This window comes from Chiloscyllium plagiosum, chromosome 18, assembly GCF_004010195.1.
Source record: "Chiloscyllium plagiosum isolate BGI_BamShark_2017 chromosome 18, ASM401019v2, whole genome shotgun sequence".
Classification (NCBI taxonomy): Eukaryota; Metazoa; Chordata; class Chondrichthyes; order Orectolobiformes; family Hemiscylliidae; genus Chiloscyllium; species Chiloscyllium plagiosum.
The window spans coordinates 66,696,670-66,711,341 of NC_057727.1; the positions used below are offsets into that span (position 1 = coordinate 66,696,670).

At 40.1% G+C, this 14,672-nt stretch overlaps 1 protein-coding gene across 2 annotated transcripts in view; it reads right to left on the reverse strand.

Moving 5' to 3' along the window:
* The window catches only part of nicn1 (nicolin 1), a 31,186-nt gene that overhangs the window by 522 nt on the left and 15,992 nt on the right, over positions 1-14,672 (reverse strand). The window contains exons 3-6 of one of the 2 annotated variants that reach the window (XM_043708525.1): positions 12,285-12,547; positions 4,113-4,232; positions 3,898-3,960; positions 391-495 (exon numbers count right to left, since the gene is read on the reverse strand). In XM_043708525.1, coding sequence (XP_043564460.1) covers positions 391-495; positions 3,898-3,960; positions 4,113-4,232; positions 12,285-12,547 — 551 coding nt within the window. The remainder of the gene's footprint in view (positions 1-390; positions 496-3,897; positions 3,961-4,112; positions 4,233-12,284; positions 12,548-14,672) is intronic. The other variant, XM_043708526.1, reaches the window with a different exon arrangement.

Genomic DNA, 14,672 nt, shown 5'->3' on the forward strand with positions numbered 1-14,672 from the left:
AGAATGACTTTGAGCAGGCCTTATTGGATAGTGATCAGGAAGGGCCCGCAAACTTCAACAATTCTGTCAAACTCTACCAAAATAATTAGAAAGTGTGTTGATCGGGAGTGAGAACATCTGATTTTCTCCCTTCATAGTCCATAAATGTTAAGATCAACTGTGGCTGTCCTAAAGCGACATGTCAGCAGATATTAGTTAACCCAGCACAGGGTTACAAATCAGTATTGCATCAGATCAACACATTTCCACTTCTAAAAGAAAATGTATAAATGTGAGGCAGCATCTTTAAACCTAATAAATATAAATTTAGCTACAATATAAACTTTCATTTTCATTGTTCACTTTCCATTCCATTGTAAACATACATTGAGAGGGTGGAACAGCACTTACATCAAACCGTCCAACCCGTGTGGTTGCTGGATTGTTCCGGACCATTTCAGTTAAAACCCACATCTGCTGAACACTGGAAGCTACAACCTCTGGATCCGGTAATCCCTGTGAAAGGATATCTATAGTTGAAATAAAACGAACAGTGCGCAGTGACTGCACCTTATCCTCTGCATCCATGATCTATTCCAGTAATACCTCACACACCATTTGATGCTGACACCATCCTTTACATTGGTTCCTCACTTCAAAATTGCACTCTTCTGACCTATTCAGGTGCTGCCACTAACTCTCCCTGCTACTATGCCCTCATTCCCACCAGTTGCACAGAACTGTCTTACCCTTAAGTACCATGGCAGCTGATGGAATTCATAAATCTGGTATATAAAGCTTGTCTCATTAATGGTGATCATAACAACAACTGGTTCACTTCTCTAGTTTGGCCGACATGTGACCACAAACCCTTAGCAATGTGGTTGACTCTTATTTGCTCTCATTCAAAGACAATCAGACAATAACAAATGCTGGCCTTGCCAGTGACACACATATCCATGAAAGAATTAAAATGAAAAAAGGGTCCAAGAAAAGGCTCTGACAGCAACCTTAAAAACTGACTTTGGATTGCTCGAATTAATCCTTCCTGCTGCTGTAGAAATGTGTAAAGACAGCACGAAGACCGAGACCTTCTCTCCTTCCCATATTTCGGTTAGTTGAATAAAGCAGTGCTCAGGAGCAATCTGCAATTCTAGCTTGATACAATAATTCATGTTGATAGTGTCCTGCATGACCCTTAAAAGAGAAGTAAAATCTAATCTCAGTTTTAAATGCTCGACCCTTGACTTTTAAAAACACAGTGACCCAATTCTAGATTCTCCCAAAACAAACATTCTTTCTGCATCTACCCTGTCAAGACCCCTCAGGATTTTATATATTTTAATTAAGTCACCTCTCACTATTCAAAATTCCAGCATGTGCAAGCATACCCTGTGCAAACTTTTCTCAACCTCTCCCCCCCCCCAATTCCAGATATTAGTTTGTAAAACTTCCCTGCAATACTTCCTTTAATAATGATCAATACGGTACATTACTCCGGATGTTGTCTCTCTAGTCATATTATGAGTACTACATAAGGTAGTCCACCAGAGTCGAAGAGTGTGGCACTGGAAAAGCACAGCAGGTCAGGCAACACCTGAGGAATGGGGGAAGGGGCGGCAGTGGTGAGAGGAGAGACGGGTGGGGTTGGGGAAGGGGAAGGTAGCTGGGAAGACAATAGGTAGATGCAAGTGGGAGGCGAGAGCAAGTAGGTGGGAAGGAAGATGAACAGATAGGACAGGTCAAGACGGCGGTGCTGAGTTGGAAGGTTGGATCTGCGATGAGGTGGTGGGAGGGGACATTTGGAAACTAGTGAAGTCGATGTTGATGCCGTACGGGTGAAGTGTTCCAAGGTGAAAGATGAGGCGTTCTCCCTCCAGTTGGCAGTAGAGGAGACCCAGGACTTGCATTGCTTTGGTGGATTGGAGGGAGGGAGTTGAAGTGATCGGCCACAGGGCGGTGGGGTTGTTTTGTGCGTGTCCCAGAGATGTTCCCTGAAACATTCCGCGAATTGGTATCCTGTCTCCCCAATGTAGAGGAGACCACATCGAGATCAACGGACACAGTAGCTGAAGTGGATGGATGTGCAGGAAAGGTTTTGCTGGACGTGAAAAAATTCTTTGGGGCCTTGAATGGAGGTGCAGATTTTACACCTCTTGCAGATGCAAGGGAAGATGTCAGATGTGGAGGGTGAATTGGCAGGGGGCGTGGACCTAAAAATGGAGTCACGGATGGAATGGTCTCTGTGAAACACAGATAGGGGTGGGAGGGAAATATGTCTCTGGTGGTAGGGTCTGATTGTAGGTGGCAAAAGTGGTGGAGGATAATGCCCTGTATCCAGATATTAGTGAGGTGGAAGGTGAGGAACAGGAGGATTCTATCCATTTGCAGTTGGAAGGGTGGGATTCAAGGATGGGAAGTGGTGGAGATGCGCTGAAGGGCATTGTTTATCACATGAGAGGGGAAATTGCAGTCCTTGAAATAGGAGACTACCTGGAATGGAACTGTTGTGGAGTGGAACTGCTCCTTCTGGGACTAGATATGGTTGAGGCTGGAGTCCCTCTTGTGGTCTAGTAATAATAACCTTACAACTAGACCAGGAGACCTGGGTTCAAGTCCCACCTGAACAGGTTGATTAGAAATATACATGCTTGTCAATAAATACTAATCCATCTGAAAAGGAGTCACAGAAAAGTACAGTATGGAAACAGACCCTTCAGTCTATATCGGCAATGCCAACCAGATAACCTAAATTAATCTAGTCCCATTTGCCAGCACTTGGCCCATATTCCTCTAAACCTTTCTTATTCATGTACCCATCCAGACGCCTTTTAAATGTTGTAGTTGTACCAGCCTTTACCATTTCCTCTGGCAGCTCATTCCGTATACGCACCATCTTTTGCATGAAAAGTTTCCCCTCAGGTCTCTCTTAAATCTTTCCCCTGTCACCCTAAACCCATTCCTCTAGTTCTCGACTCCACCTTCCCAGGGAAAAGACTTTGTCTATATAGCTTATCCATGCCCCTCCTGATTTTATAAACCTCTATAATGTGACCCCTCAACTTCCATCACACCAGGGAAAACAGCCCCAGCCAATTCAGTCTCTCCCTATAGCTCAAACCCGCTAACCCTGGCAGTATGCTTGTAAATCTTTTCTGAACCCTTTCAATATTTACAACATTCTTCCTATAGGAGGGACACCAGAACTGCGCACAATGTTCCAGAAGTAGCCGAACCAACGTCCTGTACAGCCACAACATGACCTCCCAACTCCTATACTCAATGCTCTGACCAATAAAGGAAAGCATACTAAAGGCCTTCTTCTCTATCTCATCCACCCGTTATTCCACTTTCGAGGAACTATGAACCTGGGTCCATAGTTCACTTTGTTCAGCAACAGTCCCCATGACCTTACCATTAAAGTGTACAAGTCCTGCCCTGATTTGCCTTTCCAAAATGCAGCACCTTGCATTTATCTATATTAAACTCCACCTTCCACTCCTCAGCCCAAGGCCTACCTGATCAAGATCCCGTTGCACTCTGAGGTAACCTTTGCTGTCCACTACACCTCCAATTTTGGTGTCATGTGCAAACTTATGAACTATACCCACCATGTTCACATCCAAATCAATTATACAAATGATGAAAAACAGTCCTTCAACTCAATCATTACGCTGCAGAAAGAAGCCATTTGGCCAATCATGAGAATCATTGCGTTAAAGATAACATACAAGCAGGAGAAATATATTGGTAAACCCTAGAAGTACTTCAAAAAACCTCACAAAAATGCAACTATAAGAAATAAACCATAAGGATTCAGGATATTTGAATGGAGGTGAAACAGGTATTTTGGAAGTAGAGCCTTTCAATTTCTTATGCCATATGTATGTAAGCTGTAAAGGTCTGCATCATACTCACGTCACTTAATTTCAAAGGTCGGTCTTGAGGAGTGAGTTGAGAAAGCCATGGTCCTTGTACCTTCTGTAAAATAGAAATCATTACAATCAACCTGAATATTAAAACAGTTACAATTTCCACATTAACATGTTGCATGTTATGTGTTTTCCCAAAGACAGATTTTATAAATATCCAAGATGGCTGACTTCAGACAGATGCTTAGTACTGCTACTTACATCCTTGTCATGGTCACATTCATACATTTTGATGTCCTCTATTGTAAAGTTCAGCCAAACTGGGGATGGCTGCCGGAGGATCAGACGCACTGTCACAACACCATCTGGTTCAAACAGCATCTACGGTTAAAGCCCAATATAGAAAGTGTCAATCAACTTAACAGCTTGCACATAAACACCTGACAATATCCCACTGTCTTATTGCACAGTAATTCCAGTAACATTGTGATCCACGCTGTGTGGTTTTAGATATTTGAATATCATTCATTTTTGGATTTTTGAATTTTAAACAAGTGGTATATAGATTTTGTGTATCTGAAGGGGTTCAATGATTAATTTGAAAGCACTTCTGTAGCAAAGTTTTTTTTTTAAAAAACACACTATTAGAGGGAAACTTTCTAGACAGCTTACATTCAAATTGTATAGTGCTTTGGTTTTCGGATAGAAGATTCTGGAATTTTTTGAGATATTTTGAAAACATCCATGGCTTGGAAAAAAAACTTAATAGTTTGGGGAAGTTTGAAGTAATTTTGACTGATGCTGGATATGTAAAACAGCTGCTCATGAGAAAGGGAGTTAGGTGTGAGACTGTTTAAAAAAAAAAGAGGTTACCTCTGGGTAAGGAGTTTAGTTTCAATGTTTCAGACAAGAAATATTTGGTTAAAAACCTGAAAGGGTTATTTAAAGCTGAGATGGTCTAAGCTAAGTTGTACAAAAGCTTCAGGAAGAGGCTATCACATTCTAAAGGTGAGGACTCTGAAGCCTTCGTTAAATTAAGCCCTGTGGATGTGAAACAGAAAGATATTCGCTGGTGTACTGTTTAAAAAAAAGAGGTTGGCATTACTGGAATGGTACTTTATTATGTATTTCAAAATCCTTAAAATTGTGTGTGTAAATAGTTTGGTTTATTCTATAATCTTCATTTATTTTGCAAAATGAACGTGATTCATTATTAAACCCCACATGTGTTTTTGTTATGAAGTTGAAAGTGTGTACTATACCTTTAAGAGAAAGTGAATGCTGCTTACAAGCACCTGCCATATGACAAGTTAGCACTCTCAGTGTACCGGAAAAATGTAACATTTGGCAGTGAAATAGTTACCTGAGTTGGTTGTTGTTTTGACAACAATTCGAATTTAACCAGTTTAAATTATGTTCCAGGATATTAAAACCCAATCAAGTTTGAATTTATTGTTTTTGCCAACATCGAACCAATGAGATGATCCAATGTTTGGGCTATTACAAAAGCAGGCGTTTTGAAAGTCAGACAGAGTAACTGCCATCGCAACACTCTCTATCAAAGGTACCTTTACATATAAAAATATTCCCAGTAAAAGAGATGACCCAGGGAGGTCTTCAGCTGGAAGAAGATAGACACTAGTGATGATAGCCGCTGTATGGTTTTGAAAGTAAGTTGATGTAATTTTAATGAGTGTTTTTATTGGAACAGTATATTGTTATGGAGTTGGAGAAGGGAGGATTTTAGAGTTGTGAATAGTTGTTGTTTAATGTTCACTTTTAGAGTTAAGGAATAAATTGATATTATTTTCTTTAAATAGTGGAACTTGGGAGTTCTCTGTTACTCATATTTTAACAAATTATGAGGAGAGGCGAGCTTTTCTGGGTGTTTAGTTTAATTAACAGAAGGTTTCATCGCTGTGTCATAACATCGTGTATTCCAAAATCCTTAAAGTTGTGTGTGTAAATAGTTTGGTTTAGAATGGGTTGCAGGTTTTGATTCAATTAATATGTAAATCCCAGTTCTAAAAGGTGAGAGATTTAAAAGCAATCTAAGTTTGTTCAATATATCATTTCAGTTGCATGACACTGTAATCTTTTGCTATAAATTCTATGTCTTATGGTCCTGCTCCACAGCTACCTGATGAAGGAGCAGCGCTCCGAAAGCTAGTGCATCCAAATAAACCTGTTGGACTATAACCTGGTGTTGTGTGATTTTTAACTCTGTTCAGTAATAATTTGGTTAGGATCATAGTAAGGCAAGGGGAATATCAGCAATGTATTGCTTTGCCCATTGTTGCTAACAGTAGTTTCAATTGTAGCAGCAAATTTCAAGAGCTGAGGCAAGAGGCACTTTGAGATTACACCTCTGAACACAACCAAAACACCAGGCATCTCATCACTAGAGAAGCCATACCTTGTAGATGATTCAAACTGCTGCCACTGTGCATCTCTAGTAGAGGGAGAGTATGTTGAAGGTTATGGATGGGGTGTCAATTAAGTCAGTTGTCCCAAATGATGTTGAGCTTCTTGAGCTGTTGGAACTGCACTCATCCAAGCAAGGGGAGTATTCCACCACACTCCTAATTTGTGCCTTGCATATGGTACACAGGCATTGAAGAATCAGGAGGCAAGGTATTCGCCACAGAGTTCTTGCTGTATTTGAACACTGGCAGCTTTAATATTTGAGGAGTTGTGAATGGTGCTGAACATTGCACAATGAATATCCCCACTTTTCACCTTACATTGAAGGGAGATGAAGCAGTTAAAGGTGGTTGGATTTGAGACATTATCCTGCTTGGTCTCAAACAAAAGATAACTATCTTTCTTTGTGCTAGGTATGATTCCCACTAACTCTAGTTTTATTAGAACTCCTGATACCATAAACAATCAAATGCTGCCTTGATGTCAATAATCATTACGGCACTTGCTATCAGGATTTTAGCCCTATTGGCCACATTTGGGCTGAGGTTGTATTTAGCTCATGAGATAAATGGCTCTGGTGGCACTCTGAGGACCAGTAAGCAGGTAATTGCCAAGGAAGTGCCAATTGATGGCACCATTATGACACCCTCCAATACTTTGCTGATGGTCAAATGTAGACTGATGGAATAGTAACTTGTTAGGTGGAAATTGTCCTGCTTTTTCTGGTCAGGATATACCTTGACAACTTTCCACCTTTCAACATTTGCAGCATAGATACCAACGTTGTAACTAAATTATTACAGCTTGGTTAATTCTGGAATGCAAGTCTTATGTAAGGCTAGGTCGTTGAATATATTTAAGACTGAGATACATAGGTTCTTGAGTATCAAGGGTTATGGGAAGAAAGTGGGAGAACGAAGTGGAGAAACTTATCAGCCATGATTGAATGGCAGAACAGACTCAATGGGCTGAATGGCCTAATTTCTGCTTCAATGTCTTATGGGGTTTTGGATTCTATATATATAATTCTACCACAGGTGATGGCACTCAGTGCCTCTTAGATGCTCAAGTTTTCAGTTTCTATATCTGTTTGAATTTTTTCTCATTCAGCATGGTGGTAGTGCCACAAGCAATACATATCCTCAATGTTAAGACAGGATATGGTCTCCACAAGGACTATGACTGCTACAAATGCTGTCACAGACAGATGCATCGATGGCAGATAGATTAGGGAGGCATGAGGACAGGTAAGATTTTCTATCTTGTTGGTTTCCTCATCATCGAACAAACTCAAACCAGCAGCTCTGTCAGCCAAGACTCGGCCAGTTTGTCAGTCATGGTGTTACTGAGCCATTCTCAATGCTGAACAGTCAAGATCTCCCATGCAGAAAACATTCTGTGCCCTTGCCACCTTCAGTGCTTTCTCCAAATGCTGTTTAATATGGTGGAGAACTGATTCATTAGTTTTGGGATTGGAGCAGGATGCTGGTAGCTGCTAATCAGCCCACTTTTGACTTGAGTTTTTCAGACTACATGGTGTCTAGAGACAATGTTAAGGACTCCCAGGTCTACTTCCTCTCCATTGTACTGCCAAAGTGCTGGACCTGCTGTAATGGAATTGTTTTTTTGTTATGACAATTGACATCGGCTAGCCTTGATTTACTGAATTTAAATTCCACCAGCTGCCTTGGTGGGATTTGAACCCATGCAGTTCTAAATTATTAGACCAGTGACATTACTTCTCTGCCACACTCCCCAAATCTTAGTTATCTCAATAAAATAGATTGTTATTTTATGTTCTACTTTGTAAATAATTTTGTGTCTAGCCTGTTCGTATTTTTCTCAGCCGTACAGCAAGTTAGAGTTGATAAAGTGTGGCGCTGGAAAAACAGCAGATCAGACAGCATCGGAAGAGCAAGAGAATCAATGTTTCGGGCTTAACCCTTCATCAGGACTGGGGAGGGGAAGGGGTCTGAAAAATAAATGGGGGAGAGGGGTGGGCCTGGCGGAAAGGTAGTTGGGATGGTGATAGGTAGACAAAGGTAGGAGGTGATTATGATAGCACGGTGGGAAGTGTGGAACGGGTAGGTAGGAAGGAAGATGGACAGGTCAGTCAGCCAACAAAATAAGTTGTGCTTGTGATTTCAAATTGAATTGTGATTGCATTAATTAACATGTGTGTGACACGGTGGCTCAGTGGTTAGCACTGCTGCCTCACAGCAGCAGGGTCCCAGGTTCGATTCCAGCCTCAAGCGACTGTCTGTGTGGAGTTAGCACATTCTCCACATGTCTGTGTGGGTTTCCTCCGGGTGCTCCGGTTTCCTCCCACAGTCCAAAGATGTGCAGGTAAGGTGAATTGGCCGTGGTAAATTGCCCATAGTGTTAGGGGCATTAGTCAAAGGGAAGTGGATCTGGGTGGGTTACTCTTCGGAGGTCAGTGTGGACTGGTTGGGCCGAAGGGCCTGTTTACACACTGTAGGTAATCTAATCTAACCTAACCTAACCTTAAAATGCATCTGGGAGTTATAAGAACTTAGTTAACAAATCCATGCTTGTTGGTATGTAGTTGTCGGTAGAAATGAAGCTGATATACTAATTACAGACAGCCTATTTAATAAGTCATCAGAAAGATAAGATAAATCAAGTAAAGATGTAAATTGTGGAATCTGTAGTCATAATTTTCCTATTCCTCATGGATACGGGGTAGGGTGTCATAAGACTGGAAAATTGCAAATGTGACACCCTACTTCAAAAGATGGTATACGGTTAAGTTCAATACTATAAATCGGCCACCTTAACCTCACTGGTGGGAATGCTTACAGAAATGATAATCCTGAAGAAAACTGATAATTACTTGAGTAACTGTGGCTTAATCAAAGGAAAGCCAGAATTAACATCAACAATTAGCTAACATGCTTGAGTATTTTGATGAGATAACATAGAGGTCTGATGAGCGTGTGTTTTGTGGTGTTGTACACATACACTGCTAAAAGTAAATTTATAAAGAGCTGCATAACAGCCTCATCAGCAAAGTTATAGCTTATGGAATAATAAAGGGGACAGAGCAGCATGAATATTAAAATGGCAAAGTGATTGATAGTGTTTTTTAGATTTGGGAAAGTAGAAAGTACCTTTTTAATATATTTATACCAGGGCACAATTTTTAAAATTTTCAAATGATACAAACTTGAAATTATTATGAACTGTTAACACTATAGAAATAAACTTCAAAAGATAGGATGATGGAAAGGACAGACATGTGGCAGGTGACATTTAATACAGAGAAAAAATATAATTTTAGTAGTAATATGAGGAGAAGTATACAAAACAAAGGGATGCAATTCTAAAGGGATTGCAGTACAGAGAGATCTTGGGTATTTATGCACAAATCAGTGAAGATGGCAAGTAGGTCAAGAAAGTGGTTAATAAAGTATATGGGATCCATGAGCTTGTTAAAAAGAAAGGTTATGATATTGCTGTATAAAATATCAGTTCATCCTCAACTAACTCGTGTCAAGTTCTGTCCCATGTTTTAGAGAGATTGTGAAAGTGTTTTTTTTAAAAAAGGTGTGGAAAAGATTCACAAGAATGATCCCAGGGAGGAATTTTAATTAGCAGGATTGATTGAGAAGAGATTTGATACAGGTGCTCAAAACGGAGGGTTATAGACAGAGTGGATATGTAGACTGATGTAGAGAACACCAATTTGAGATGATTAGCCAAGAGGAAAAACATTTTTAGGCAGCAGGTGGTTAGGACAGAGTGGTAGAGGCAGATTCAGTTGTGAATTTCAAGAGAATTGGATACTTATCAAAAGAGAAAACACAGGGTTACAGGGAAAAGGCAGGACAGCGGAACCAACGAGTTACATTTAGAGTCCCAGCACAGAAATGACAGGCCTTCTTTTGTGCTGAACACATGGTACAAATCATTCTAATCCCAGACTTATCAATTCAGCACAGCACTCTAAATTGAACTAGGGTGAAGTACAAATACAAAGTAAACATTCAATTATTTCAGTCATAAATTCTATCTGCAGTTACCAAAACACACCCATAATTGATAACAGGGAAAGAAAAAGTAGTCTTTGCAAGTTTGCTATTTAATTGGTAATCTCACTCTATGAGACCACAAGAATGATTGGTGTAGTATAACTAAGTTTTATAATGGTATTCTGAAATTGAAGTAATAGATGTTTTAAAATTAGTGGAAAGGAGCTTGCATTTGCATCTGTCCCAATTTAAGCTGATCTCAGGGTGCATCAGATGTTCCATCCTGCACATTGATGGGTTGAAAGTAAAAATAAGTAAAATAAAAATAAAAATAGTCAAATCTTTAACTCAAACAACATGTGGTTTCATTTTCTTCCCCTCACTTTGTAAGGCAATTCAGACATTATTTCATGAAACTCTCTCCAGAATATCTAGCAACAAAAACACGAGTCGAATTTCTTCTAAACTTGAAAATCTAATCTTTGTAGATTTGTAGACAGTTTTACTAATTTCATGGAACTGTTTTGCAGGTATTTATTATGGTCCAAATATGGTCTTAGGAGTGTTTTATCACCAGCCATGGTACCAAACATCTTCCTTGAGAATATCTGTTGGAAATGCTGTGCTGTGAGAAGACAGGACAGGGACCTGTTGCAGCAATTCGTCAACTAATTATGCTGCTCTAGTCACTTGCTAGTACAGACTAAGCGCCCAAAAGCATAAATGGTCCACTTCACTATCAAATTTTAAGAGCCCTAGGCAAGATACATTTAAGTTAATCTCTTTCTGATGCTGAGTAGGCATGCAATCACTGCTCATATTTTGGTGCAAAGATGCAAGATCATTCAGAGACTCTACAAAACAGGTGAATCTGGGAAATTTAATACTATCACATTGAACATACAAACATGTGGCCATTGAGCCTGCTACGCTGTTAAATAAGACCAATGCTGATCTGATGTTAACCTCAACTGTATATTCCTGCTAATCTTTCATCCCTATGATAATCAAAAATCCATCCACCTGTGCCTTAAAAATATTTAAAGATCCTGCATCCACTCCCTTTCAAAGAAGGGAATTCCAAATTCCTCAGGAAACAAAATGTTTCTATATCTCTTTTAAATTGGCACCCTCTTCTTTTTAAAACTGTGACCCCTATGTACAGATTCTCCTACAAATGTAAACATTCACCCTGTCAAATGTCCTCAAGATCTCATATGTTTCAATTAAATTGTCTCTCACTCTTCTAAACTCCAAAGGTACAGGCCTCGCCTGTGTCATTGCAAATAAACTAATAGTAGACTAAGCTGCACTGACAACCAATTCTGCATTTGTGTAACTTTTGATATGAAGTAGTTTAAGTGCCAAAAAGCTAAACAATGAGAACATTCACCTGCACTTCTTCTAACCATTGTTCCCGGTGTGGTCTCCTCTACATTGGAGAGACCAAGTGCAGACTTAGGGACCAGTTCGCAGAGCATCTGCTCTCTGTATGCTCCAATCAATACCACCTTCCGTTGCTAGTCATTTCAACTCCCCCAGCAACATGTCTATCCTGGGCCTTCTCCACTGTCAAAATGAGGCCACATGCAAACTGGAGGAACAACATCTTATGTTCCACCTCAGAAGCTTACAGCCCCAATGGCCTCAACAAAGAGTTCACCAGCTTCAAAATCTCCCCAACCCTTAATTATTCCATATCCACCTCTCCCTCTCCTCGCCACTTCCTTGACCGGACCTGTCCTTCTTACATATTCGCTCCACCCTTGCCACTAAATCAATCACAATAACCCTACCTGCATCCACCTATCACCATTCCAGCTATCTCTCCCACATCCACCTTTCACCATCCCTATTTTTCCACCACCCCCACTCTACTTATTTCTGAGCTCCCTTCCCCCTCCCAATCCTGACCCAAAATGTCGACTTTCCTGCTCTTCCGATGCTTTCTGATCTGCTGTGCCTTTCCAGCTCTTCATTTTATCGACAATGAGAATACTTAGTTTGTTAAACCCACCTGATCACGGTGGATGGAAAAGTAATCCTGTGATCCATTCTCGGTGTGGGGATTAGGCATCAAACACATGTCCCGGATGCAGGTCTTCCATTTCAACAGCTTCCTGTCAGACTCTGAGTTCAGTCGTCTTTGAAGACGTACAGTTAAGAATGCGGTGTAATAATTCTTAAATGCAATTGACTGAAGCTGGTCAGTGCAGAGTAATATATTAGTGATAAGAGTCAGCTGAATTACAAGTTCCTCCAATAAAGGAGATAAACATGCTGAAAAAAATTAATACAAATAACTCAATAAAAGAAAAACATAATCATTAAAAGTCACAACACAGAAAAAGACCATTCAGTTTATGGTATCTGCTCCAGCTGAATAAACTAGCTGGCCATCCTAATTCCACTTATCAGCACTTGGTCCTTTGCCTTGGAGATTGCAACACTTCAGGCACTGGTTCCTTTAAATGACTTGAGGGTTTCCACCTCAACCACCAATCTTGGCAGCAAATGCCAGATACCTACCATACTCTGAGTGCAAAAACGTTTTTCTTTATGTCCCTTCTCAGCCTTCTACCAATCACTTTAAATCCGTGTTTCCTGGTAACTGACCTGTCTACACAGGCAAGCAGACCTATCCACTCTATCCAAGCCCCTCATTATTTTATAAGTGTCAAATAAGTCACTGCCTCATCCACTTCTATTCCAAGGAAAATAACACCAGCCTTTCCAATTTTATTTGCAATTTTCAAGCTTTACCAACATTCTTATGAATTTCCTCTATAATCTCTCTGAAGCAATTATATTCTTCCTGTAACATGGTGATTAGAAACCATATAGAAAGTTCTAGCTGTGGCCTAACCAGCGTCTTCTATTGTTCTAGCATTACATCCAATACTATGCTCAATGAATAAAAGCATCACATACCATTTTATCTACCTGCCCTTCCATCTTCAGGGATCTGTGGTCATGCAATCCAAGGTCTATCACTTCTTCTATCCCTCTCAATTCCTATACTTCTCTCTTTTATATTTTTGGAACCAGTCTATCTCTTAGCACCTTGTCATATACCTTACGAAAAATCTACACAGAGATTACAAACTGCACTTCCCTCATTAGTCCTCCTTGTTATCTCCTCAAAATATTCAAGTTAGCTCATAAGACAACTTTCCCCTCACAAAACCATGCAGACTATCCCCGATTAATCTGGGCCTTTCCAAATAACAGTTATTCCTATTTCTCATATCGATTCTAGTAATGTGCCCACCATGATGATCAGCCTATATTTATTTGGCTGTCCCTCATAATTTTTTGAGCAATGGTACTAATATTTGCAAATCTCCAAATATCTGGTACCTTGCCTGTATTTGGTAAGGATTTGCAAATCATCTTCAGAATATCTGCTGCTGCATTCCTTTAAGTGTAGGATGTAATTAATCTGGCCCTGATGATTTATCTGCCTTCAAGCAGGTCAATCCCTCCAGTACGTCCCTACTTATCATGCTTACTTTATTTAATATTTCACCTGACTCTTCTGTCTTCATCAGCCTTCTACTTTGCGAAGACAAAGTAATTCTTAAGGACCCTGCCCACATCTTCTGCAGTCTTACACAAGTTACCATTTAAATTTCTGATATGCCCAATCCATTCAGAACTTATCCTCCTGCTCTTGATGCATTGATAAAACATCTTTGGATATTCCTTAATCTTTCCAGCCAATTTTTTTTCATATTCTCTATTTTCCTGATTTCCTTTTTACGTTACATCTACTTTTTGTACTTCTCTAAGTTTCCTAAATTATTACTTACTGAGATTGTCATAAACACTATTATTCTGATTTATCTTACCTTGCATGTTTTTTAAAATTCATTTGTGGGATGTGGGTGTTGCTGGCTGGACACCATTTATTGCCCAATTGGCAATTAAGGATCAACTACATTGCTGTAGGACTAGAGTCCCATGTAGGTTGGACCAGGGTAAGGATAGAGCTAAGAGCAGCAAGGAGGGGACATGAAAGGTCCTTAGTCGGTAGGATTAGGGAAAACCCTAAGGCTTTCTATAGGTATGTTAGGAATAAAAGAATGACTAGGGTAGGAATAGGTCCAGTCAAGGATAGTAGTGGGAAGTTGCGTGTGGAGGAGGAAGAGATTGGGGAGACACTGAATGAATACTTTTCTTCAGTATTTACTCAGGAACAGGGCATTGTCGTCGATGTGAATACTGAGTCACAAATAAGTAGAATGGATAGCTTTGAGGTATGTACAGAAGAGGTGTTGGAAATCCTGGAAAAGGTGAAAATAGATAAGTCCCCTGGGCCTGATGGCATTTATCCTAGGATTCTCTGGGAAGCAAGGGAAGAGATTGCAGAGCCATTGGCCTTGATTTTTATGTCCTCGCTGTC